This window comes from Epinephelus fuscoguttatus, linkage group LG1, assembly GCF_011397635.1.
Source record: "Epinephelus fuscoguttatus linkage group LG1, E.fuscoguttatus.final_Chr_v1".
Taxonomy (NCBI): Eukaryota; Metazoa; Chordata; class Actinopteri; order Perciformes; family Serranidae; genus Epinephelus; species Epinephelus fuscoguttatus.
In genome coordinates, this window is record NC_064752.1 from 4,142,607 (window position 1) to 4,170,298 (window position 27,692).

Below are 27,692 nucleotides of genomic sequence, written 5' to 3' on the forward strand. Positions count from 1 at the left end.
TGCCACTGTATCTTGATTTTCTACTACTGGTATTGTTAGTTCTACTTGATTTATTTTAAGTCCATTTTTTTGCAAGTTGATCAACTATCTCATTTCCTTGAACTCCTGTGTGAGCTGACACCCATAAAACTGTCCATCAATTCCTATCTTAATAACTCTATACAAAGATATTAAGATTTCAAATAGCATGTCCTGTCTGCATCTTGAGGAAAGGTTCTTTAGACTTGCCAGAGCTGCACTTGAATCTGAACATATCAGAATTCTCATAGGTTTTATTTCTCCACTGTATCCACTGTATAACAAGCAAAATTGCAGTCGTTTCCACTGTATATACTGATAGATGGTCAGTAGTTCTCTTGGCTACTTTTACTTTCAGCTCTGGGACATAAAATGCACAGCTTGTTCTTCCATTCTCTGGATTTTTACACCCATCAGTAAATACATGTACATAATGCCCGTATCTTTCATAGAGTGCAGTGTTCACATAAGCATGCATACTGAATGCCTTTCCCTTTGAGTTCACTTGCTTCAGTATAGAAAGATCTACTATTGGTTTGTGCAGTAACCATGGTGGAACCATTGGCCAAATGACTGACTGGCTGAAAATCCAATCACTCATTGCACTTTCCTTTGTTATATTTGATATTACAGTACAAATATTCTCTTTTTTTATTTTATTACTCTCCCAACACTCATTCACTACTCTCTTTGTTGGATGCAGATCCTTCATATTCTTTAAATTTGCCCAGTAATTGGCCATTAATTGTTTCCTTCTTAGTTGAAGAGGCATCTCTCCACCTTCTACCTGAAGTGCTGACAAAGGTGTTGATTTGACTGCCCCACAACCTAACCGCAACGCTTGAGCTTTAATTCTATCCAATATTTTAAGGGTTGTATAAGCAGCTGATCCAAAAACAATGCAGCCATAATCCAAAACTGATCTAATTAATGCAATATAAATGTTTTTCATTGCAAGTCTATCAGCTCCCCATACAGTGCCCACTAAGCATCTCATGACATTCAGTACTTTCTTGCATTTCTCTTCTACTTTATCAATATGATTTTTCCATGTAAGTGACACATCAAACCATACTCCCAAAAACTTGAAAGCTGTCACTTTCTCTAACTTTTGATTATACAGTTTTAGGCAAATGCTATCACTGATCTGTTTCCTTGTAAAAAAGACAGTCTGAGACTTTTCAGCAGATAGTTTAAAGCCTCATGTAAGAGCCCAGTTTTCAACTTCATTAATAGCTTCTTGTATTTTCCTTACAGTGTGTTCCATGTTCCTTCCTCTTTTCCAAATTGCCCCATCATCTGCAAAAAGTGACCTTCCAATATCTGGACTAACTTGCTTGTATACATCATTTATCATAATTGAAAATAATGAAGGACTAATTACACTGCCTTGAGGGGTTCCATTTTCTACTGGATATTTCTCTGAAAGTGAATTCCCAACTCGAACCTGAATAGATCTGCCAAATAAGAAGTCCTTTACCCAATTATACACTTTACCACCAATGCCCATATTATCCAGCTTTATTAAAAGACCTTCCTTCCACATCATATCGTATGCTTTCTCTACATCAAAGAAAACAGCACTCTTTATTTGCTTGAGCTTTCCAGATATCAGATTCCAGGCATACTAAGGGGTCTAATGTACTGCGCCCTCTTCTGAACCCACTCTGGCATGATGAGAATAAATCATTTTTTTCTATATAATATGCTAATCTTTCTGTTATCATTCTTTCCATGGTCTTGCATATATGTGATGTTAAGGCTATAGGCCTATATCTTTCTGGACTGATGGGCTCTTTCCCAGGTTTACTGATGGGAACAATGACAGATTCCTTCCACTCCGTTGGAAGCTTGCCTTCCTCCCATACCTTATTATAAAGCTCTAGCACTTTTACGAGCGCAAAATTCCTGGCTAACATTTCTGCCTTCTCCAAGTTGTCACAAGCACTCTCTTCCCCTTTCTTTAATACCGGAAGACTTATCTCCTGTCTGACTCCCCTCATCTTTTTAATCATTCTCCATACTTTACCTAATGGTGTTGTTCTTCCGATAGTTGAACAATATCCTCTCCAACATAATTTATTAGCTCTTTTAACCGTTTTCCGTACTATTGCTTGAGCCTTTTTATACTCTGGCAGATTATAAAATGAGTGACTTCTTTTTAGCTCTCTAAATGTCCTGTTTCTTTGTTTAATTGCTTCAGAGCATTCTTTGTTCCACCATGGAACCATCTTAATTTTCTTCTTACTAGTACTCTTCCCAATCGCTTGTGATGCTCCCTTCACTATAGCTGTAGTGATACTTGTATTAACTTCATCTATTTGTTCTGACATGACTATCTTACTAAACTCTTCATCACAACAACTAGTAAACTTTCCCCAATCTGCCTTACTGACACTCCATCTCCTGACAGATGTAGTGCGCATGCGCCCGCGCGTGCAGCCTGTTGCAGTCGCCCCTGCTCGTTTTTCTCAGTTTTCTTACTTTTTTTGCTTTATTAAGTTTGGTATTTGTGCTTGCTTTTTGTGATTGTAATTTTGAAACTGCGCCCTCTCAAAACATGCTGACTGAGAGAGTTGTACTCATTTTCCTCACCCTGGAATTACTTATTTCATTCGGACCCGGCACCATTGCGCAACAACTTCATGGCCGCATTGTTTACTCCAGAGATCAGCTGATCGCGCTGAGGCCGGCTGGCTTGGCGGCCGGAACATCGGAGATACCAGCTGAACTGTGGAGGAAAACACACAGAGGATGCAGGGGAGGAAGTAAACAGCGGCGGAAAAAAAGCAGGGTTGCCAACCCGACGTCGGCATGTGACGTCATTCACTCCGCCATCGCCCGCCTGCAGACTAAAAACCCGAGTGCCTTCATAGCTATCCCGGGTGACTTCAACCATGTCACCATGGCAACAACATTACCCGCATTCACACAGTATGTGAGCTGCCCTACCAGAGAGGAGAGGACACTGGACTTGCTGTATGCAAACGCCAAAGATGCATACAGCTGCTCCCCCCTCCCCCCTCTGGGTAGGTCAGACCACAACCTGGTGCACCTCAACCCTTGCTATGTACCACTAGTCAAGAGCCAGCCTGCGACCATGAGGACAGTGAGGAGATGGTCGGAGGAGGCTTATGAGTCACTGCAGGGCTGTTTTGGTGTGACAGACTGGCAGGCACTCTGTGAGCCACATGGGGAGGACATCGACGGGCTCACAGAATGCATCACGGACTACATCAGCTTCTGTGTGGACTCCACTGTCCTGTCCCAGCCAGGACTGTCCATCGTTACCCAAATAACAAACCGTGGGTAACAAAGGACATCAAAGCCATCCTAAACGCAAAGAAGAGGGCCTTCAGAGCTGGTGACAGGGAGGAGGTGAGAACAATACAGGGGGAGCTGAAGATGAAGATCAGGGAGGCTAAGGAGAGGTACAGCCCCCCCCCCGACTCTTCTGCTGTCAACCATCTCCCACTCCGCCCTCCTCCCCCACTCCTCCCTCTCACACCTCAACACCTCCTCCCCCCGTGGTCACACTGACTGCTCTCTCCATCATGAGAACTACACCCCCCCCCCCCACGTGTCGTCACCTCCACAGTGTGCTTCACTGTTGACCATGTGAGAAGACAGCTGATGAGACTCCACTCAAATAAGGCTGCAGGCCCTGATGGTGTCAGCCCCAGGGTGCTCAAAGCCTGTGCCCCCCAGCTATGTGGAGTACTTCAGCATGTCTTCAACATGAGCCTGAGTCTCCAGAGGGTCCCCTTGCTGTGGAAGACATCCTGCCTCGTTCCTGTGCCAAAGACGTCGCGTCCCAGTGGCTCCAAGGACTACAGACCCGTGGCATTGACCTCCCACATCATGAAGACCCTGGAGAGACTCGTCTTGGAGCAGCTCCGGCCCATGGTCAAGCCACTTTTGGACCCCCTCCAGTTCGCCTATCAGCCCCGACTTGGAGTTGAGGACGCCATCATCTACCTGCTCAACCGTGTCTACACCCATTTGGATAAGCCGGCGAGCACTGTGAGGGTCATGTTTTTTGACTTCTCTAGTGCGTTCAACACCATACGTCCAGCTCTACTGGGTGACAAGCTGACAGCAATGCAGGTGGATGCCCCCCTGGTGTCCTGGATTGTAGACTACTTGACTGGCAGACCACAGTATGTGCGCTTGCAACGCTGTGTGTCAGACAGAGTGGTCAGCAATACCGGGGCCCCACAGGGGACTGTCCTCTCTCCCTTCCTCTTCACCCTCTACACCACGGACTTATGAACACTAATGCTCTCTACAGGAAGGGCCAGAGCCGTCTCTATTTTCTGAGGCGACTGAGGTCCTTCAACATCTGCCGGACTATGCTCAGGATTTTCTATGAGTCTGTGGTGGCCAGTGCTATCCTCTATGCTGCTGTGTGCTGGGGCAGCAGGCTGAGGGTGGCGGACGCCAACAGACTCAACAAACTGATCCGCAAGGCCAGTGACGTCGTGGGAATGGAGTGTGACTCTCTGATGGTGGTGTCAGAGAGGAGGATGCTGTCTAAGCTACGAACTATCTTGGACAATGTCTCACACCCACTCCACCATGTGCTGGTCAGGCACAAGAGTACTTTCAGTGGGAGACTCATACCACCAAGATGTACCACTGAGTGCCACAGGAAATCATTCCTGCCTGTGGCCATCAAACTGTACAACTCCTCCCTCTGAGTGGCCCTGAGACCTTTTCACACACTGCAATAATTTAATCTAACTTGTGCTATAACCCCATTCACCCTGACTGTATATATTTTGTTTGTGTAAATAATCTTGTTCAGTTTACAATATATATATATATGTATATATATATATATTTATTTAAGTTTATGTTTGTTAATAATTCCTGTTTATTTAACTCTATATTTGTTAATACTAATGTTGAAATTTCTTATATTTTCACGTATCTTTCCTTTCTTGCAAGGAGCAACTGTAACATAAACAATTTCCCCTCGGGGATCAATAAAGTATTTCTGATTCTGATTCTGATTCTGATCCCGTCTAACTGAACTGAATTATTCATTTCAAATGTTATACCAAAAGGATAATGATCACTGCCAATGATGTTATCATTCAGTACTTCCCAGTAACTTGCCCCAGCTAAATCACTAGATACTAAAGTAAGATCAACAGCCGACTCCACTCCATTGCTGAAGTTAAGCCTAGTGCCTTGCCCATTATTTAAACACACCAACCCCTCTGTCTCTATTAGCTCCTCTACAATCTGTCCGTTATAGTCCGTTGACTTCCCTCCCCACAAAGTACTGTGGGCATTAAAATCACCACACCATATTACTTGATTTCCTTGATCAAGATTCTCTAACTCTTCAATCTTGAGTTTCTTATATGGGTTATATAGATTAATAATAACTATCTTTCTTTTATTCAGCCAAATCTCTGTCATTACAACCTCTAAGTCAGTACTATGGTTACTAAGCACTCTCCCATATGGAATTCCTTCTTTTGGATGTTACACTATTAAGTTCCGACGGTGAAATACATGAGGTTTTCACGTGTTCCGCTTCCAATGGTTGGCAATTATAATTTCTAATATCAGTGTCCGGGCTGTAACAAGTCGTCTCAGTATCATTGGTGGCTCATTAAAAGGCAGCAATAACTACACGGATGTCTTTTATTTTGGTGTTTAAAGGTCCCATATAATGCTTATTCATAGGTTCATACTTGTACTTGGGGTTTCTACTAGAACCTGTTTTCACTCTTTAACTAAATAAATATATATTATTTTCCTCATACTGTCAACCTGAATGTACTCGTATTCACCCAAAGTCTGAAACGCTCAGTTTGACCACCCGTCTCTTTAAGCTCTTCTCCTGAAAAAGCCCAGTCTGCTGTGATTGGTCAGTTTTATCAGGTCTTGATGGCATTTTAATAAAATGTACTTCTTCAGTCTCCTCATCATGAGACATTGTTCTTCATTCATTTCATGAACGCATCTCCACAGAAGTTTCAGCTGTGTTTATTGATCTTCAGGTGTGATTTGAATCAAATTTTCCCCACATGCTGCAAACATGTGACTCCTCACTTCCAGAGTTCTTGTGTGTTTTGACCATGAACCAGAACTGACATGTCTCCTACTTGTTTTAAAAACACAAGGCCACTTGACTGTGTGAGATCTTATATGCCTTTTTACTTGAGACACATCAAAGTTTCTTTTCCTGCAGGTCTTGGAGAGTTATGACTTCTCACCTGTGTGGATTCTCATGTGGGTCGTCAGGCTACTTTTACATCTCAAAGCTTTCTCACATGTTGTTAATCGGGGTCAGAAGACCTAGACCCATTGTGGTTGAGTTCCCTAAGTTCAAGGACAGATCAAAGGTTCAGGAGAGAGCCAAAAATCTGAAGGGGTCCAAGATCTACATTAATGAGAATTACACTGATGCCGTGCGTATGAAAAGGAAAGAACTACTCCTGAGCATTGAACTCAAGAAAGTGGTCGACTGGGTGCACAAAAATAATGTGTGTTAAATATCTCTAAAACAAAAAGTATGATATTTGGTTCCAGACATGCATTGGTAAATGATCCTCAACTACAGCTGTCTGTTAATGGAACACAAATTGAACAAGTAAACAAGACCAAGTTACTTGGAATAGTCTTGGATAATAAACTTTCATGGTCAGAACATATTGATCACATTATAAAGAAAATGGGTAAAAGTATTGCCGTGACAAGAAAATGTTCTGAGTGTGTCGAATCAGAGTAATCAAGGCCTTAGTGTTGTCCCATCTGGATTATTGCCCAGTTACTTGGTCATCTGCAGCCACTAAAGATCTTAGAAAACTTCAAATTGCACAGAACAAAGCAGCTAGAGTTGCTCTCAATTGTTCACTGCATGTAAATATCTTAAAAATGCACCGGAATTTATTGTGGCTTCTGGTTGAAAACAGACTAAAATTAAATCTTCTAACTTTTATTAGAAATTTGATTAACGATAAAAAACCACAATGTCTCTTCGATCAGATAGTGTTCACCAGAAATGTAAACAAATATGCAACCAGACAATCAAGATATGATAATTTACTTACACCTAAACCAAGAACAAACTTTTTAAAACACACTGTAATGTACAGAGCCATTATATGATGGAACACATGACCCAATAACACCAAAAATATGAATTCAAAACAAATTTTTAAAAAGGTAGTAATAGACTATTTAAATACATTGTAAATTTAATGAATAAGAAATATAATGCCGAATAATTATTGTAGGAATTATTTGTGGGTTGAACTGTTCTGGTAATGTAATGTGATGTCTGGTGTATTCTTTGTACCTAATCATGTAGTTTTAGACTAGACTGTTTGCTGTTTGTGTATGTAATGATGTGTTACAGTGAAATGTAACAGTGATGAATGTGAGTATGTACTATGTCTTTTTTTAATTGCATTGAGGACCCCAGGAAGAATAGCTGATGTCATGACATCAGCTAATGGGGATCCCAGAAATAAACAAACAAATAAACAAACAAACATGTTGTGCAAGTAAATGGCTTCTCACCTGTGTGGATTGTGTGTGATGTTCTAAAATCATTCTGATGGCGGTGGCTTCTGCGTGCATCTACACCTGCAGTAACATTGCATTTTTCCTCATTCAGTCTACAGGCACAGATCACAGATGTAACAGGCACAAGGTCAAAACAGTTTTTCCCACATTCTGGTGTCACTGTTGACAAGTTGCTCATATGCACCAAAGAACACAGTGTCTGCAGATATAACCAAGGTCAATTTTAGTCTTTTAAGACATTTTTAATCCCACCTTATATGGAATTTAAAACCATCTCATGGCTGTCATAAATGCTACTTATTATTGCAATATTCAGAGAAATACAACAAGGAAAAAAATGATTTTTCTTCGGTCTGTACGATGATTGTAAACTGTCATTGGGTCTGTCAGGCTGGAGAAATCGCCACAGTAATGTGACCAAAAATATTTAAGACCTATTGAATCTGAATTTAAGACAGTTTAAGACTTTTTTAAGGCCTTATATTAAGAAAACCTAATTTCACACATTTGAAGACATTTTAAAGGAGCTGTAGACACCCTGACAAAAGATCACAGCAACAGGACAAATCTTCTGGGATCAGTTTATTACTGTGCTCACTGCAAAATCAGTCATACTTTGAATCACAGGTTGCGCTCACATTTTCATGGACAATATTTCCAAACTTTTTCATGACTTTTCAAGGACTCATAATGAAGAATTTTCTTTTTCTTTCCCCACTTGCCCGGCGTTTTTCAAACATCAGATTCAAACTCTATGTAAACATAATTGGCACACAGGAAGGGAGAGACAAACTGAGGGAGAAAATGACAAAACACACCTGATGGTAAACAAACATTGTCACACATCGACACATATTAAAGCTACATTAAGACGCCAGCTTCAGAAAATGAATTTGCCATTATGTTCCATTATATGGAGGGTTATCCACTGAAGATGATTCTAATAATTTCATTATACACAAACAAGTTCTGTGACTTATAATGATTTTGACTAATTCCATGACTTTTCCAGGTTTTCCAGGACTTTTGCAAGTATAAAATTCATTCAGACTTTAAAGCAGTCTCCTCCTTTTGTTCTTTATCTCACTAGTTGAACTTTTCCAGACCTGCAATTTCAATTAAAATTCAGGATTTGGACTTCACTGCCCACTTTTCTTAGTATGCTTTATGGAACAGGCCTCTGAAAGCTCTGCCACATGTTTTGCATGTAAACAGTCTCTCTCCTGTATATGTGTGACTTCAACTGGAACATGTGCTCACACGATGCACCTTTACACCTGTGTGCGTTCTCATGTGGAGTGTCAAGTTACTGCTAGATCTGAAGTGTTTCCCACATGTTTTGCAAGGATACGGCTTCTCCCCTGTGTGAGTCCTCATGTGGACTATCAAGTAACCATTACGTCCAAAAGCTCTCCCACATACGTTACAAGTATACGGCTTCTCACCTGTGTGGATTCTACAATGCCTTTTGAAAACTGACTTCTCACTGAATCTTTTCCCGCAGGTCTTGCAAAGGTACGGCTTCTCACCTGTGTGGGATCTTATATGAGTGTTCAATGCTGATATGTCACTGTAGCTTTTCCCACATGTTTTACAAGAAAACGGCTTCTCACCTGTGTGGCCGTTCAGGTGTCTCTGCAACATTGACTTGTATTCAAAACCTTTCCCACATATGTCACATTTTAAAGGCTTTTCACCTGTATTTAAGTTTATCACAGCAGAGGTGTGTGGACTGTTACTGCTCATTTCACTTTCATGATGTCTTTTCTCTGCTTGAAGCTCTGTGTTTCTAGTTGATCCTGAGTCTCCACGCTGGTATTCTTCCTCATCTTGCCTCTCAGCTACATGAGAGTTGTGACAGAGCAGCTGCTGCTCACTGGTTGCTTCTGATATCACAGAGCTTATAACTGGTATAATGACGACAGACTCTTCCTCTGCTGCACTTTGAGTGTCATCATGAATGAAGTCCAGAGTCTGATCTTCACTCTGCTCACTTTCCTCATCAGCAGGAGTCAACATGAAGCCATCAGTCTCCTGCTTCACTACAAGCTGCTCTCCCTCCTGACTGCTGCACACTTCCTCCTCTTCCTCTTTAATCTGTGGAGGCTCTGGCTCCTCTTGCTCCACACTGGACTTCCTCTCCTCAATACACAGCTGCTGCTCAGGGACAACCTCCTCCTCCTTACACACATGTTGCTGTGGGAGCTCTGGAGGGACACACAACAACACCAACAGCATACTAATGTCATGCTACAGCAAATATACACACAGCACAGGAAATATGTCCTAATTCAACTTTACACACCTGTCCTGTGTAACTTGATTTCAGGCTTCAAAACCATATCCAACAGTCTGCGCTGACGATCGATCTCTTCCTCGTACTCGACGATGCTTCTTTTAAAAGCTCCCAATATTTCTTCAGCAGCAGCAGTTAGTCGCTCGTTGACAAACTCTCTCAAAGACTCAACTGAACACATTGTTGTCTAATGTAGGCTACAGTAAATGTGGCTCGAGGTTTAACTCATAGATTAACCTCCCGAAGTGAACTCAGTCATTTGGGAAACGCGACTGGCGCCTTTTTCTTATTTACTTCTTCTTTGTCTTTCTTCTTCTTCTTTCATTTAATGTCGGATTACACCGGAGTGTGTCTTGTTTACTTCCGCTGGATGTTACACTATTAAGTTCCGACGGTGAAATACATGAGGTTTTCACGTGTTCCGCTTCCAATGGTTGGCAATTATAATTTCTAATATCAGTGTCCGGGCTGTAACAAGTCGTCTCAGTATCATTGGTGGCTCATTAAAAGGCAGCAATAACTACACGTTTGTCTTTTATTTTGGTGTTTAAAGGTCCCATATAATGCTTATTCATCGGTTCATACTTGTACTTGGGGTTTCCACTCGAACCTGTTTTCACTCTTTAACTAAATAAATATATATTATTTTCCTCATACTGTCAACCTGAATGTACTCGTATTCACCCAAAGTCTGAAATGCTCAGTTTGACCACCCGTCTCTTTAAGCTCTTCTCCTGAAAAAGCCCAGTCTGCTTTGATTGGTCAGTTTTATCAGGTCTTGATGGCATTTTAATAAAATGTGCTTCTTCAGTCTCCTCATCATGAGACATTGTTCTTCATTCATTTCATGAACGCATCTCCACAGAAGTTTCAGCTGTGTTTATCGACCTTCAGGTGTGATTTGGGTAAAATTTTCCCCACATGCTGCAAACATGTGACTCCTCACTTCCAGAGTTCTTGTGTGTTTTGACCATGAACCAGAACTGACATGTCTCCTACTTGTTTTTAAAACACAAGGCCACTTGACTGTGTGAGATCTTATATGCCTTTTTACTTGAGACACATCAAAGTTTCTTTTCCTGCAGGTCTTGGAGAGTTATGACTTCTCACCTGTGTGGATTCTCATGTGGGTCGTCAGGCTACTTTTACATCTCAAAGCTTTCTCACATGTTGTTAATGGGGGGCAGAAGACCTAGACCCATTGTGGTTGAGTTCCCTAAGTTCAAGGACAGATCAAAGGTTCAGGAGAGAGCCAAAAATCTGAAGGGGTCCAAGATCTACATTAATGAGAATTACACTGATGCCGTGCGTATGAAAAGGAAAGAACTACTCCCTAAGTTGAGGAAGGCTCGGGCGAGAGGTGAAATTGCCTTTCTGAGGCACGACCAGCTGGTAATTCCAATGTGGAATAGGCTTTCTTCAATCGCCAAAACATGTAACATGACTCATGTAGTGTCAGAGCCAACCAGAATATTTACGAACAAGTATGGTAACAATACATCAACCTGCATTGACCACATTTTTACTAATATTCCTGAAAAATGCTCTATAGCTGTATCCACATCAGTAGGCTTTAGTGATCACAATCTCGTTGCAACCAAAAGAATAACAAAAATTCCTAAGACCCCCTCAGCAATTTAGTATAAAAGGTCTTTTAGAGGGTTTAATACAGAGTTATTTGTAAAAGAGATTAGTGAGGTTAATTGGTTTAATGTATGCAAAGAGGATGACCCTGAAACTGCACCAAGTGTGGTTATGAAATTATTTATGGGTGTTGCAGATAAACACGCATCATTAAGAAAATGGACTTCTCGGTCTAAGGGTGCACCATGGATTGACAATGAGCTGATGGAATTGATGGCCAAGCGTGATAATGCAAAAAAGGATTGTAAAAGGAACTCATGCTCTAACTGATAGACAAACCTATTGTAAACTAAGAAATACTGTGGTTAAACTTAATAGATGTAAAAAAAAAAAAAAAAAAAAAAGGGGGATATTACAAGAACAGAATTCACGAGGCCAAGAACAACAGCAAGAAATTGTGGAAGAATCTAAACAATATCATGGGCAGGAGCACGAATGCAACTGCCTCCTTCAATGAAACACATGGAACGTTTATTACTAAACCACAAGACATAGCAAATTATTTCAATAACTATTTCACATTGAAGATACAGAAATGGAGAAATGCCATGAGTACTGCTGAGGACACAGGGCCAATGACAATCATAAAGGACTGTATTATGATGGGAAAGAGGTGTTCGCTTAAGTTCCTATACGTTGAAAAACAATATGTTGGTAAAAACAGTTTTTCCCACATTCTGGTGTCACTGTTGACAAGTTGCTCATATGCACCAAAGAACACAGTGTCTGCAGATATAACCAAGGTCAATTTTAGACTTTTAAGACATTTTTATTCCCACCTTATATGGAATTTAAACCATCTCATGGCTGACATAAATGCTACTTATTATTGCAATATTCAGAGAAATACAACAAGGAACAAAAATATTTTTCTTTGGTCTGTACGATGATTGTAAACTGTCATTGGGTCTGTCAGGCTGGAGAAACTTTCACAGTAATGTGACCAAAAATATTTAAGACCTATTGAATCTGAATTTAAGACAGTTTAAGACTTTTTAAGGCCTTATCTTAAGAAAACTTAATTTCAGACATTTGAAGACATTTTAAAGGAGCTGTAGACACCCTGACAAAAGATCACAGCAACAGGACAAATCTTCTGGGATCAGTTTATTACTGTGCTCACTGCAAAATCAGTCATACTTTGAATTACAGGTTGCACTCACATTTTCATGGACAATACTTCCAAACTTTTTCATGACTTTTCAAGGACTCATAATGAAGAATTTTCTTTCCCCACTTGCCCGGCGTTTTTCAAACATCAGATTCAAACTCTATGTAAACATAATTGGCACACAGGAAGGGAGAGACAAACTGAGGGAGAACATGACAAAACACACCTGATGGTAAACAAACATTGTCACACATCCACGCATATTAAAGCTACATTAAGACGCCAGCTTCAGAAGATGAATTTGCCATTATGTTCCATTATATGGAGGGTTATCCACTGAAGATGATTCTAATAATTTCATTATACACAAACAAGTTCTGTGACTTATAATGATTTTGACTAATTCCATGACTTTTCCAGGTTTTCCAGGACTCTTGCAAGTATAAAATTCATTCAGACTTTAAAGCAGTCTCCTCCTTTTGTTCTTTATCTCACTAGTTGAACTTTTCCAGACCTGCAATTTCAATTAAAATTCAGGATTTGGACTTCACTCCCCACTTTTCTCAGCATGCTTTATGGAACAGGCCTCTGAAAGCTCTGCCACATGTTTTGCATGTAAACAGTCTCTCTCCTGTATATGTGTGACTTCAACTGGAACATGTGCTCACACGATGCACCTTTACACCTGTGTGCGTTCTCATGTGGAATGTCAAGTTACCGATAGATCTGAAGTGTTTCCCACATGTTTTGCAAGTATACGGCTTCTCCCCTGTGTGAGTCCTCATGTGGGCTAACAAAAAACAATTACGTCCGAAAGCTCTCCCACATACGTCACAAGTATACGGCTTCTCACCTGTGTGGATTCTACAATGCCTTTTGAAAACTGACTTCTCACTGAATCTTTTCCCGCAGGTCTTGCAAAGGTACGGCTTCTCACCTGTGTGAGTCCTCATGTGGACTAACAAGTAATCATTACGTGCAAAAGCTCTCCCACATACGTTACAAGTATACGGCTTCTCGCCTGTGTGAGTCCTCATGTGGACTTTCAAGTCACAACAACGTCCAAAACCTCTCCCACATACGTCACAAGTATACGGCTTCTCACCTGTGTGGGTTCTACAATGCCTTTTGAAAACTGACTTCTCACGGAATCTTTTCCCGCAGGTCTTGCAAAGGTACGGCTTCTCACCTGTGTGGGTTCTTATATGAGCGTTCAATGCTGATATGTCACTGAATCTTTTCCCACATGTTTTGCAAGAAAACGGCTTCTCACCTGTGTGGCTGTTCAGGTGTCTCTGCAACATTGACTTGTACTCAAAACCTTTCCCACATATGTCACATTTTAAAGGCTTTTTACCTGTATTTAAGTTTATCGCAGCAGAGGTGTGTGGACTGTTCCTGTTCATTTCACTTTCATGATGTCTTTTCTCTGCTTGAAGCTCTGTGTTTCTAGTTGATCCTGAGTCTCCACGCTGGTATTCTTCCTCATCTTGCCTCTCAGCTACATGAGAGTTGTGACAGAGCAGCTGCTGCTCACTGGTTGCTTCTGATATCACAGAGCTTATAACTGGTATAATGACGACAGACTCTTTCTCTGCTGCACTTTGAGTGTCATCATGAATGAAGTCCAGAGGCTGATCTTCACTCTGCTCACTTTCCTCATCAGCAGGAGTCAACATGAAGCCATCAGTCTCCTGCTTCACTACAAGCTGCTCTCCCTCCTGACTGCTGCACACTTCCTCCTCTTCCTCTTTAATCTGTGGAGGCTCTGGCTCCTCTTGCTCCACACTGGACTTCCTCTCCTCAATACACAGCTGCTGCTCAGGGACAACCTCCTCCTCCTTACACACATGTTGCTGTGGGAGCTCTGGAGGGACACACAACAACACCAACAGCATACTAATGTCATGCTACAGCAAATATACACACAGCACAGGAAATATGTCCTAATTCAACTTTACACACCTGTCCTGTGTAACTTGATTTCAGGCTTCAAAACCATATCCAACAGTCTGCGCTGACGATCGATCTCTTCCTCGTACTCGACGATGCTTCTTTTAAAAGCTCCCAATATTTCTTCAGCAGCAGCAGTTAGTCGCTCGTTGACAAACTCTCTCAAAGACTCAACTGAACACATTGTTGTCTAATGTAGGCTACAGTAAATGTGGCTCGAGGTTTAATTCACAGATTAACCTCCCGTGGAGTCTTTGTTTTACTTACTTCCGCTGGATGTTCTTCTTCTTCTTCTTCTTCTTCTTCTTCTTCTTCTTCTTCTTGATTTCCGGTAGTGTAGACGCTGAACTGCGTATTACTGCCCTCCACTGGTCGTTATTTCTAATCTACTTCAGATTCTTCTATATAGTCCAGTTTCATGCAGAAACTGCAAAACTGCTCTGGAAGTCAATTGATTGTTCTCACAGTGGCCAAACAAAGAAGAAATAGAGAAAACTTGAACTTCTAATTCTGCCATTTGGGAAAATAGTCTCTGCCTTTCAGCGTTGTATTGACTGCATTCTAAGAACACATGTTTAACTGTTTCAGGCCTCCCACAGTGACATAGACCTGTGTCGTGCTTTCCTATAATAAAAAGAGACTGGTTTAAACCACAATGACCCAACCTCAACCTACACAGTTTAACAGAGTCCCTTCGGGATGGAGAACTACAATGACATTTCCTATTGACTAGAGATTGTATAGAAAAGAAATGCCTCCCCTTACTTTCTTTCTCCCAGCCCACCTGCCACTCCTTTATTATGCCCTCTTTAATTATCCTCTCAGTTCCACTCTTCCTAGGGGGAGTTGTACTACAGCTTGCTTATTCAAGCTTTCTTTGGCTAAGCTGTCCACTTGTTCATTTCCCTGAATCCCAGCGTGCCCAGGAACCCAGCAAAATGAGATGTCACTGCCTACCCTTACTTTAATTATTACTTTCAGGATTTCATTTACAATATCAGATCGAGCTTGAGATTCCCCCCCCCCCCTTAACGCCTCCAGGGCAGCAGCAGAATCAGAGCAGATAACAACTCCTCTGGCCTTTGTCTCCTCTACCCCCCGTAAAGCCCAAAGGATTGCCATTAGTTCAGATGTAAACACAGAGCTTTCATCAGAAATTCTAATACTAAATTTCAAGTCAAGTTTCTCTACATAGACCCCAAACCCAGCTCTCCTACTATCTGGATCCCTAGATCCATCTGTATAAATTATCAACTTGCTCTCCCTGATTGAATTAAGATACATTTGAACACTTGTAGTCATCTCTCTCTTATCTTTCTTCTGAAGAAAACTCAGCTCGATGTCTAATTCATCCATTACCCACGGGGGAATGGGAGACCAGTTTATGTGCTCCACTATGCCCCTATGCTCCATGTTTAGTTTTGTAGCCCACTGATTCACATTAACAATAAAGGGGTTAAATTTCCTGCTTCCTTCCAACTCTTGTAGAAGACGCCTAGCTGGGAAAGTTTGAGCACTCCCAGAAATTTTTACCCAGTACTGTAATCCTAACTTGAGGCGCCTTAGCCATAAGGGCATTTCTCCCATTTCAACAAGCAAAGCAGGGATTGAGGAGGTTCTAAAAGCTCCACAGCAGAGCCTCAAGGCCTTTGCCTGAATTACTTCCAGCCTGGCTAACACTGTTTTTGAAGCCGCACCATAAATAAAACACCCATAATCAAAAGCTGATCTAATCATGGCCTGATAAATAAGCTGCATCATCTCCCTGTCAGCTCCCCACTCGCATCCAGCCAGGCTTCTTAAGATGTTGATAATCTTTTCACACTTTCCCACTATTTTACTAATGTCCGCTGGATGTTACACTTCTTCTTCTTCTTTTCAGTGGCGAATTGCACCCGTGCGGAGCATTATCGCCACCAACTGTTCTGATTTATATGATTTTATATCCTTGTCATCAGTCCTGTAGTTTGTAGGAATTTGAAGACGTGTCTTAGAACCAGCTTTCCAGAGTTACTTGCAAAAATAGTTTTTATTTCCATGTGTGTATGTGTCCATTCCTGAATAACTGTCTCTCATGAGCGTATTTTGGACAATGAAGAATAACATGATCCACAGTCTCCATTTGATTGCATCCATCACATGATCCACTTTGATGTTTCCCAATGAGATGTAATGATGAATTTAATTTTGTTTGTCCCAGTCTTATCCTACTTATCAAGCCTTCTTCCATCCTACTTCTCCCCAGTGACCTTCCCTCTCCTGTGGTTGCTCAATCTGATACAGATGTCTTCCTTTCTTGTCTTTATCCCATTATTTCTGCCACTGTATCTTGCTTTTCTACTACTGGTATTGTTAGTTCTACTTGATTTAATTTAAGTCCATTTTTTTGCAAGTTGATCAACTCTCTCATTTCCTTGAACTCCTGTGTGAGCTGACACCCATAAAACTGTCCATCAATTCCTATCTTAATAACTCTATACAAAGATATTAAGATTTCAAATAGCATGTCCTGTCTGCATCTTGAGGAAAGGTTCTTTAGACTTGCCAGTGCTGCACTTGCATCTGAACATATCAGAATTCTCAAAGGTTTTATTTCTCCACTGTATCCACTGTATAGCAAGCAAAATTGCAGTCGTTTCCACTGTATATACTGATAGATGGTCAGTAGTTCTCTTGGCTACTTTTACTTTCAGCTCTGGGACATAAAATGCACAGCTTGTTCTTCCATTCTCTGGATTTTTACACCCATCAGTAAATACATGTACATAATGCCCGTATCTTTCATAGAGTGCAGTGTTCACATAAGCATGCATACTGAATGCCTTTCCCTTTGAGTTCACTTGCTTCAGTATAGAAAGATCTACTATTGGTTTGTGCAGTAACCATGGTGGAACCATTGGCCAAATGACTGACTGGCTGAAAATCCAATCACTCATTGCACTTTCCTTTGTTATATTTGATATTACAGTACAAATATTCTCTTTTTTTATTTTATTACTCTCCCAACACTCATTCACTACTCTCTTTGTTGGATGCAGATCCTTCATACTCTTTAAATTTGCCCAGTAATTGGCCATTAATTGTTTCCTTCTTAGTTGAAGAGGCATCTCTCCACCTTCTACCTGAAATGCTGACAAAGGTGTTGATTTGACTGCCCCACAACCTAACTGCAATGCTTGAGCTTTAATTCTATCCAATATTTTAAGGGTTGTATAAGCAGCTGATCCAAAAACAATGCAGCCATAATCCAAAACTGATCTAATTAATGCAATATAAATATTTTTCATTGCAAGTCTATCAGCTCTCCATACAGTGCCCACTAAGCATCTCATGACATTCAGTACTTTCTTGCATTTCTCTTCTACTTTATCAATATGATTTTTCCATGTAAGTGACACATCAAACCATACTCCCAAAAACTTGAAACCTGTCACTTTCTCTAACTTTTGATTATACAGTTTTAGGCAAATGCTATCACTGATCTGTTTCCTTGTAAAAAGACAGTCTGAGACTTTTCAACAGATAGTTTAAAGCCTCATGTAAGAGCCCAGTTTTCAACTTCATTAATAGCTTCTTGTATTTTCCTTACAGTGTGTTCCATGTTCCTTCCTCTTTTCCAAATTGCCCCATCATCTGCAAAACGTGACCTTCCAATATCTGGACTAACTTGCTTGTATACATCATTTATCATAATTGAAAATAATGAAGGACTAATTACACTGCCTTGAGGGGTTCCATTTTCTACTGGATATTTCTCTGAAAGTGAATTCCCAACTCGAACCTGAATAGATCTGCCAAATAAGAAGTCCTTTACCCAATTATACACTTTACCACCAATGCCCATATTATCCAGCTTTATTAAAAGACCTTCCTTCCACATCATATCGTATGCTTTCTCTACATCAAAGAAAACAGCTACCATACACTCTTTATTTGCTTGAGCTTTCCTGATATCAGAGTCCAGGCATACTAAGGGGTCTAACGTACTGCGCCCTCTTCTGAACCCACTCTGGCATGATGAGAATAAGTCATTTTTTTTCTATATAATATGCTAATCTTTCTGTTATCATTCTTTCTATGGTCTTGCATATATGTGATGTTAAGGCTATAGGCCTATAACTTTCTGGACTGATGGGCTCTTTCCCAGGTTTACTGATGGGAACAATGACAGATTCCTTCCACTCTGTTGGAAGCTTGCCTTCCTCCCATACCTTATTATAAAGCTCTAGCACTTTTACGAGCGCAAAATCACTTAATTCAGTTAACACTGAATAACACACACTATCTTTCCCAGGAGTTATCTTTTTACATTTACTTAAAGCTCTTTTCAACTCATGAATAGAAAATGGTCTATCTAAAGTGCTCTGGAACAACTTTCTTTCCTCATAAACATTGGGATGCCTATCTAATGTTTGCTGCCTTCTGGTCTTGCCTTCTTCTGATAAATTATCTGAGCTGTGGACTTTGACAAAATTCCTGGCTAACATTTCTGCCTTTTCCAAGTTGTCACAAGCACTCTCTTCCCTTTTCTTTCATACCGGAAGACTTATCTCCTGTCTGACTCCCCTCATCTTTTTAATCATTCCCCATACTTTACCTAATGGTGTTGTTCTTCCGATAGTTGAACAATATCCTCTCCGAACTTGATTTATTAGCTCTTTTAACCGTTTTCTGTACTATTGCTTGAGTCTGTTTATACTCTAGCAGATTATAAAATGAGTGACTTCTTTTTAGCTCTCTAAATGTCCTGTTTCTTTGTTTAATTGCTTCAGAGCATTCTTTGTTCCACCATGGAACCATCTTAATTTTCTTCTTACTAGTACTCTTCCCAATCGCTTGTGATGCTCCCTTCACTATAGCTGTAGTGATACTTGTATTAACTTCATCTATTTGTTCTGACATGACTATCTTACTAAACTCTTCATCACAACAACTAGTAAACTTTCCCCAATCTGCCTTACTGACACTCCATCTCCTGATCCCGTCTAACTGAACTGAATTATTCATTTCAAATGTTATACCAATAGGATAATGATCACTGCCAATGATGTTATCATTCAGTACTTCCCAGTAACTTGCCCCAGCTAAATCACTAGATACTAAAGTAAGATCAATAGCCGACTCCACTCCATTGCTGAAGTTAAGCCTAGTGCCTTGCCCATTATTTAAACACACCAACCCCTCTGTCTCTATTAGCTCCTCTACAATCTGTCCGTTATAGTCCGTTGACTTCCCTCCCCACAAAGTATTGTGGGCATTAAAATCACCACACCATATTACTTGATTTCCTTGATCAAGATTCTCTAACTCTTCAATCTTGAGTTTCTTATATGGGTTATATAGATTAATAATAACTATCTTTCTTTTATTCAGCCAAATCTCTGTCATTACAACCTCTAAGTCAGTACTATGGTTACTAAGCACTCTCCCATATGGAATTCCTTCTTTTGGATGTTACACTATTAAGTTCCGACGGTGAAATACATGAGGTTTTCACGTGTTCCGCTTCCAATGGTTGGCAATTATAATTTCTAATATCAGTGTCCGGGCTGTAACAAGTCGTCTTAGTATCATTGGTGGCTCATTAAAAGGCAGCAATAACTACACGGATGTCTTTTATTTTGGTGTTTAAAGGTCCCATATAATGCTTATTCATAGGTTCATACTTGTACTTGGGGTTTCTACTAGAACCTGTTTTCACTCTTTAACTAAATAAATATATATTATTTTCCTCATACTGTCAACCTGAATGTACTCGTATTCACCCAAAGTCTGAAACGCTCAGTTTGACCACCCGTCTCTTTAAGCTCTTCTCCTGAAAAAGCCCAGTCTGCTGTGATTGGTCAGTTTTATCAGGTCTTGATGGCATTTTAATAAAATGTGCTTCTTCAGTCTCCTCATCATGAGACATTGTTCTTCATTCATTTCATGAACGCATCTCCACAGAAGTTTCATCTGTGTTTATCGACCTTCAGGTGTGATTTGGGTAAAATTTTCCCCACATGCTGCAAACATGTGACTCCTCACTTCCAGAGTTCTTGTGTGTTTTGACCATGAACCAGAACTGACATGTCTCCTACTTGTTTTTAAAACACAAAGCCACTTGACTGTGTGAGATCTTATATGCCTTTTTACTTGAGACACATCAAAGTTTCTTTTCCTGCAGGTCTTGGAGAGTTATGATGACTTCACCTGTGTGGATTCTCGTCAGGCTACTTTGACATCTCAAAGCTTTCTCACATGTTGTGCAAGTAAATGGCTTCTCACCTGTGTGGATTGTGTGTGATGTTTGAAATGTTACTCTGATCGTCAGTGTGACAAAAGAAATCCTGTGCGAACAAAGTTATCTTTCTTTTTTAACTTCACTAAAATCATTAAGGTTTCATTTTCTAAAGTCAGCTGCTGTAGTGTACCTCCTCTAAATGTGGTCCGGCCAAACTGAGCTCTGGCCAACCTGCATTCTGATGGCTGTGGCTTCTGCGTGCATCTACACCTACAACACAGCGTCTGCAGATATAACCAAGGTCAATTTCAGACTTTTTAAGACCTTTTTAATCCCACCTTATATGGAATTTCATAAATGGTACTTATTATTGTAATATTCAGAGAAATACAACAAGGAAACAACATATTTTTCTTTGGTCTGTACGATGATTGTAAATTGTCATTGGCTCTGTCAGGCTGGAGAAATTTTCACAGTAATGTGACCAAAAATATTTAAAACCTATCCACCTTATTTTTCACGGAAACACGGAGGCAAAACAGAACGCAGCCAGCTTCCGTTTTTTTGTGCGACACTTCCGGTCCAGCACTCTTACCACTGTGTAAATGGGAATCGCCTTGTTGTTTACCTTGCTGAGTTTAGCTATATATATGTATATATCACATTTTCATGTCACTATATCACCGTTTAGATTAATCTGATGTTTGTAAAGTCTATAAACACAGTGACTGAACAAACATTAATATTTTCTCTGTGTGTAATTAATAACATGGTTATCGTAGATTAGCTGGGCTAACCGTTAGCTGTTAGCCGTTAGCCGTGTCTGTAATAACTCACTAAACTCACAAAGTGGCTCGTGAAAAAAATATTTTCTCCAGCGGATGTCTTAGTTACAACATGATTGAACTAACTGGAGTAGTTTCATGTCGTATCTGACAACGGGAGGCTTTTAACGGATGGCGATCCTGATGTTAGCTTTGCTGCTAGTGTTAACGTTAACTGTCCCTGCCAGCTGCAGCCACTGATGCTTTCTAGATATCGTCATTTCCCAAAACTGAATAAATACCACACATAGCAACACAAAACCGCTTTGCTAGCTCAATCATGTTGTAACGGCTGGATGGTTGATGCGTACATGCTGATTCAGGTGCTATCAGAGCCGATCTGCGCATCACTATGGCTTAATGATCAACTCAGTCAATAAAAACAACCCGTCCTGTGTTAGGAGTGTATGTCGCTGACAGAAAGAAAGAAAGAAAGAAAGAAAAGGGAAAAAAGATAGAAAAGCAGCGTACACCTCACATATTTATTTCTCACAGTTGCGCACACGTTTGGCTGGCATGCAGAAGCACCGTCTGTGTGTCTGTGTGTCGAGGGTGCGAGCCGCAGCGTCAGCTGCTCAGGTAGAGAGGCTGTGTAGCCCGGTGTGTTTTTTCACTGATTCGGTTCTGCAGGTTCTCTGCTGGTACACTGGAGACGGGGATCAAGCAGTTTGTCTCACTCGGGATAGATTGTGCTTTTTTGGTTCATAGTTTATGATTGACGTGCGATTTATTCGCATTTAGAGGGAATAAATTTCCGTTATAACGGAAACGTGGGCACAGTTATCTAACGTTATACAAAATACACAGACTAACTAACTGATTGACTAACATAAACAACTGAAAATGGAAAAAAAAAAAATAGCTTGCACCGTTAGCTCCGGTAAGGGAAAGCATGAGGGAAAGCGGCTGACCGGAAGTCACGCACAAAAAACGGAAGTTGATCACTATTTACTTCTGTGTTTGAAAATAAGGTGGATTGAATCTGAATTTAAGACAGTTTAAGACTTTTTAAGGCCTTATCTTAAGAAAACTTAATTTCAGACATTTGAAGACATTTTAAAGGAGCTGTAGACACCCTGACAAAAGATCACAGCAACAGGACAAATCTTCTGGGATCAGTTTATTACTGTGCTCACTGCAAAATCAGTCATACTTTGAATCACAGGTTCCGCTCACATTTTCATGGACAATATTTCCAAACTTTTTCATGACTTTTCAAGGACTCATAATGAAGAATTTTCTTTTTCTTTCCCCACTTGCCCGGCGTTTTTCAAACATCAGATTCAAACTCTATGTAAACATAATTGGCACACAGGAAGGGAGAGACAAACTGAGGGAGAAAATGACAAACCACACCTGATGGTAAACAAACATTGTCACACATCCACGCATATTGAAGCTACATTAAGACGCCAGCTTCAGAAAATGAATTTGCCATTATGTTCCATTATATGGAGGGTTATCCACTGAAGATGATTCTAATAATTTCATTATACACAAACAAGTTCTGTGACTTATCATGATTTTGACTAATTCCATGACTTTTCCAGGTTTTCCAGGACTCTTGCAAGTATAAAATTCATTCAGACTTTAAAGCAGTCTCCTCCTTTTGTTCTTTATCTCACTAGTTGAACTTTTCCAGACCTGCAATTTCAATTAAAATTCAGGATTTGGACTTCACTGCCCACTTTTCTTAGCATGCTTTATGGAACAGGCCTCTGAAAGCTCTGCCACATGTTTTGCACGTAAACAGTCTCTCTCCTGTATATGTGTGACTTCAACTGGAACATGTGCTCACATGATACACATTTACACCTGTGTGCGTTCTCATGTGGAGTGTCAAGTTACATCTAAATCTGAAGTGTCTCCCACATGTTTTGCAAGTATACGGCTTCTCCCCTGTGTGAGTCCTCATGTGGATTTTTACGTCACCATTACGTCCAAAAGCTCTCCCACATACTTTACAAGTGTACGGCTTCTCACCTGTGTGGATTGTCATGTGCCTTGTCAATGATGACACATCCCTGAATCTTTTCTCACATGTTTTGCAAGGATACGGCTTCTCACCTGTGTGGATTCTCATGTGGACTTTCAAGTCACAACAACGTCTGAAAGCTTTCCCACATACTTGACAAGTATACGGCTTCTCACCTGTGTGGATTCTAATGTGACTTTCCAATCCTGACTTGCTACTGAGTCTTTTCCCACATGTGTTGCAAGAAAACGGCTTCTCACCTGTGTGGCTGTTCAGGTGTCTCTGGAACATTGACTTGCACTCAAAAACTTTACCACTTATTTCACATTTTAAAGGCTTTTTACCTGTATTTAAGTTTATCGCAGCAGAGGTGTGTGGACTGTTACTGTTCATTTCACTTTCATGATGTCTTTTCTCTGCTTGAAGCTCTGTGTTTCTAGTTGATCCTGAGTCTCCATGCTGGTATTCTTCCTCATCTTGCCTCTCAGCTACATGAGAGTTGTGACAGAGCAGCTGCTGCTCACTGGTTGCTTCTGGTATCACAGAGCTTATAACTGGTATAATGACGACAGACTCTTCCTCTGCTGCACTTTGAGTGTCATCATGAATGAAGTCCAGAGTCTGATCTTCACTCTGCTCACTTTCCTCATCAGCAGGAGTCAACATGAAGCCATCAGTCTCCTGCTTCACTACAAGCTGCTCTCCCTCCTGACTGCTGCACACTTCCTCCTCTTCCTCTTTAATCTGTGGAGGCTCTGGCTCCTCTTGCTCCACACTGGACTTCCTCTCCTCAATACACAGCTGCTGCTCAGGGACAACCTCCTCCTCCTTACACACATGTTGCTGGGAGCTCTGGAGGGACACACAACAACACCAACAGCATACTAATGTCATGCTACAGCAAATATACACACAGCACAGGAAATATGTCCTAATTCAACTTTACACACCTGTCCTGTGTAACTTGATTTCAGGCTTCAAAACCATATCCAACAGTCTGCGCTGACGATCGATCTCTTCCTCGTACTCGACGATGCTTCTTTTAAAAGCTCCCAATATTTCTTCAGCAGCAGCAGTTAGTCGCTGGTTGACAAACTCTCTCAAAGACTCAACTGAACACATTGTTGTCTAATGTAGGCTACAGTAAATGTGGCTCGAGGTTTAACTCATAGATTAACCTACTGAAATCAATTTAGTCATTTGAGAAACGCGACTGCCGCCTTTGTTTGGTTTACTTCCGCTGGATGTTACACTATTAAGTTCCGACGGTGAAATACATGAGGTTTTCACGTGTTCCGCTTCCAATGGTTGGCAATTATAATTTCTAATATCAGTGTCCGGGCTGTAACAAGTCGTCTCAGTATCATTGGTGGCTCATTAAAAGGCAGCAATAACTATGCGTTTGTCTTTTATTTTGGTGTTTAAAGGTCCCATATAATGCTTATTCATCGGTTCATACTTGTACTTGGGGTTTCTACTAGAACCTGTTTTCACTCTTTAACTCAATAAATGTATATTATTTTCCTCATGCTGTCAACCTGAATGTACTCGTATTCACCCTAAGTCTGAAACGCTCAGTTTGACCACCCGTCTCTTTAAGCTCTTCTCCTGAAAAAGCCCAGTCTGCTTTGATTGGTCAGTTTTACACAATCACCTGTGTGGATTGTGTGTGCTGTCTGAAATGTTACTCTGATCGTCAGTGTGACAAAAGAAATCCTGTGCTAACAAAGTTATCTTCAGTTAGTTTTTTTTTTTTTTTTAACTTTACTAAAATCATTCAGGTTTCATTTTCTAAAGTCAGCTGCTGTAGTGTACCTCCTCAAAATGTGGTCCGGCCAAACTGAGCTCTGGCCAACCTGCATTCTGATGGCGGTGGCTTCTGCGTGCATCTACACCTGCAGTAACATTGCATTTTTCCTCATTCAGTCTACAGGCACAGATCACAGATGTAACAGGCACAAGGTCAAAACAGTTCTTCCCACATTCTGGTGCCACTGTTGACAAGTTGCTCATATGCACCAAAGAACACAGTGTCTGCAGATATAACCAAGGTCAATTTTAGACCTTTAAGACATTTTTAATCCCACCTTATATGGAATTTAAAACCATCTCATGGCTGACATAAATGCTACTTATTATTGCAATATTCAGAGAAATACAACAAGGAAACATGATACCTCACCACTGTCCGACAGCTCTCATACATGTCCTGCAACCCTCTAACATACTTCTCTGCCACTCCAGACTTCCTCTTATAATACCACAACTCCTCTCTATGCTCTCTCTAGATCTACAAAGACACAATGCTGTTCCCTCTGACCTTCTCTGTACTTCTCCATCAACATCCCCAAAGCAAATATTGCATCTGTAGTGCTTTTTCTTGGCATGAAGCCACACTGCTGCTCACAGATGCTCACTTCTGCTCTTAGTCTAGCTTCCACTACTCTTTCCCATAGCTTCATTGTATGGCTCATCAACTTTATCCCTCTGTAGTTGCCACAACTCTGCACGTCCCCCTTGTTCATGAAAATCGGCACCATCACACTTCTCCTCCATTCCTCAGGCATCCTCTCACTCTTTAAGACCTTGTTGAAAAACCTAGTCAAAACCTCTACTGCTACCCCGAGACACTTCCATGCCTCCACAGGTAAATCATCAGGACCAAGTGCCTTTCCACTCTTAATCCTCTTCAATGCCTTCCTCACTTCATCCTTACTAATCTTTGCTATTTCCTGCTCCACAATGGTCGCCTCCTCTACTCTTTGTTCTCTCTCATTTTCCACATTCATCAACTCTTCAAAGCACTCTTTCCATCTTCCCATCACACTTGTGGCAAGTGTCAATACATTTCCATCTCTGTCCTTAATCATCCTAACCTGCTGCACGACCTTTGTTTGGCCTTTATCACCTTTACATTCACCTTATGCTGAATCTCCCTGTACTCCTGTCGACTCTCTTCAGTCCTCTCTCCGTGTCTCATTGTGGGGCGGCATAGCTATAAAATTGTTCATTTTTGTGATAAAAGCACCAAATTTGGCAGATGTGTTGACAAATATATTTCGAACAAATCTGGATATTGGGGTATCAGAAACTCATCCCCTGGTGACCAGAGCAGACAATTAAATCCTACCTGCCCATGGATCGGATCCACTCCAAATGAAATGGAAGTTGGACCGTGCTATATGCCTCCACAAAGTTTTGTGAAAATCGGTTGCACAGTTTTCACGTAATCCTCATCCAACAAATGAATGGAAGTGAATGGGCGGCTACATGTGGGCGGCCCGTGGACATGCCCCCTGAGTTGGATCAACACCAAAATTTAATGTATTCTAAGGCATGCGTTACATCCCTCCACTGAGTTTTGTGAAAATCGGTCAGGCAGTTTTTGTATAGTTCTGCTAACAAACTAATAAGTTGAGCGGCATTGCAAAAAAATGTTTATTTTTGTGATAAATTTCTAGTTTAATATACTGGAATAGAACACTTTGCCCCCCCCCCTCCAAAGCTGCTGTTACCATGTTTTCGCCACGACAAATATAATTTAGAGACAAGTCAAAGTGAAAAATATGTTTCATTCTAATGTAGGACAACAGTAAATTAAAGACATCCAACACAATGGTGAGTTTTATAGTTATTTATAAGGCCATTTAACAATGTTCAGTGAACATACTTAACAATTACACTTTAACAGTTTGAACATATGATATCTAACTAGTGCAGCCATCTGCAGCAATGTGGAACCTTAATAATAGAGCTGTTTTTACAACGAGGCCTTGAATATTCTGAGAAAAGAAGAAGAAAAGGGGGGAAAACATTCATAGATCACAGTGTCACTGTCACTATAATCAGGAGGCCATGAAATTGGTAGTGGATTATTTAATACTCCTTTTCTTTTAATCTTCGCGTTGCATGCATATTATCCTCTGTAGATTTTAAACTTTTTCTCATGTGCATTTTGAAAATAAAAAAGAAAAAGATTTAGTTCAATTAATTCAGGATATCTGAACACTAGAGAGCACAGAGCAGTGCAAGTGAAGAAACTGCATAGAGATATCAATGCTGGGTATTTGTAGAAAAATAATCCACTACCAATTCCATGG

General features: G+C 40.7%; 1 protein-coding gene and 1 long non-coding RNA gene across 13 annotated transcripts; one reads left to right on the forward strand and one right to left on the reverse strand.

Annotated features, from left to right (window-relative positions):
* Window positions 1–8,277: 8,277 nt before the first annotated feature.
* LOC125888126 (zinc finger protein 239-like) lies at window positions 8,278–24,846 on the reverse strand. 12 transcript variants are annotated; one of them, XR_007449282.1, is made up of 3 exons: window positions 14,583–14,849; window positions 12,844–14,484; window positions 8,278–8,384 (listed from the first exon to the last, which is right to left on the reverse strand). XR_007449282.1 is itself a non-coding variant. In XM_049575415.1 (3 exons), exons 2-3 carry the CDS (start codon window positions 10,041–10,043, stop codon window positions 8,806–8,808), a joined length of 1,140 nt encoding a protein of 379 aa, XP_049431372.1. In that variant the 5' UTR covers window positions 10,044–10,099; window positions 14,811–14,863; the 3' UTR covers window positions 8,575–8,805. The 12 variants fall into 12 exon arrangements, 10 of the variants coding, with proteins under 10 accessions (XP_049431372.1, XP_049431374.1, XP_049431354.1 ...); XR_007449284.1 differs by lacking the exon at window positions 8,278–8,384 and adding an exon at window positions 8,575–8,715 and having other exon boundaries at window positions 13,176–14,484; XM_049575415.1 differs by lacking the exons at window positions 8,278–8,384; window positions 12,844–14,484 and adding exons at window positions 8,575–9,773; window positions 9,872–10,099 and having other exon boundaries at window positions 14,811–14,863.
* On the forward strand, window positions 8,450–23,216 carry LOC125888279 (uncharacterized). The gene is made up of 2 exons (XR_007449311.1): window positions 8,450–8,578; window positions 23,168–23,216. It is a non-coding gene; the product is annotated as an uncharacterized LOC125888279 (long non-coding RNA).
* Window positions 24,847–27,692: the final 2,846 nt, after the last annotated feature.

Excerpts from the sequence above, each read along its gene's own strand:
- LOC125888126 (XM_049575362.1), bottom strand. The coding sequence starts at position 24,714 with ATGTGTTCAGTTGAGTCTTTGAGAGAGTTTGTCAACCAGCGACTAACT. Across the intron at positions 14,485-24,542 it reads AATCAAGTTACACAGGACAG|AGCTCCCACAGCAACATGTG; the intron begins GTGTGTAAAGTT and ends GTGTCCCTCCAG.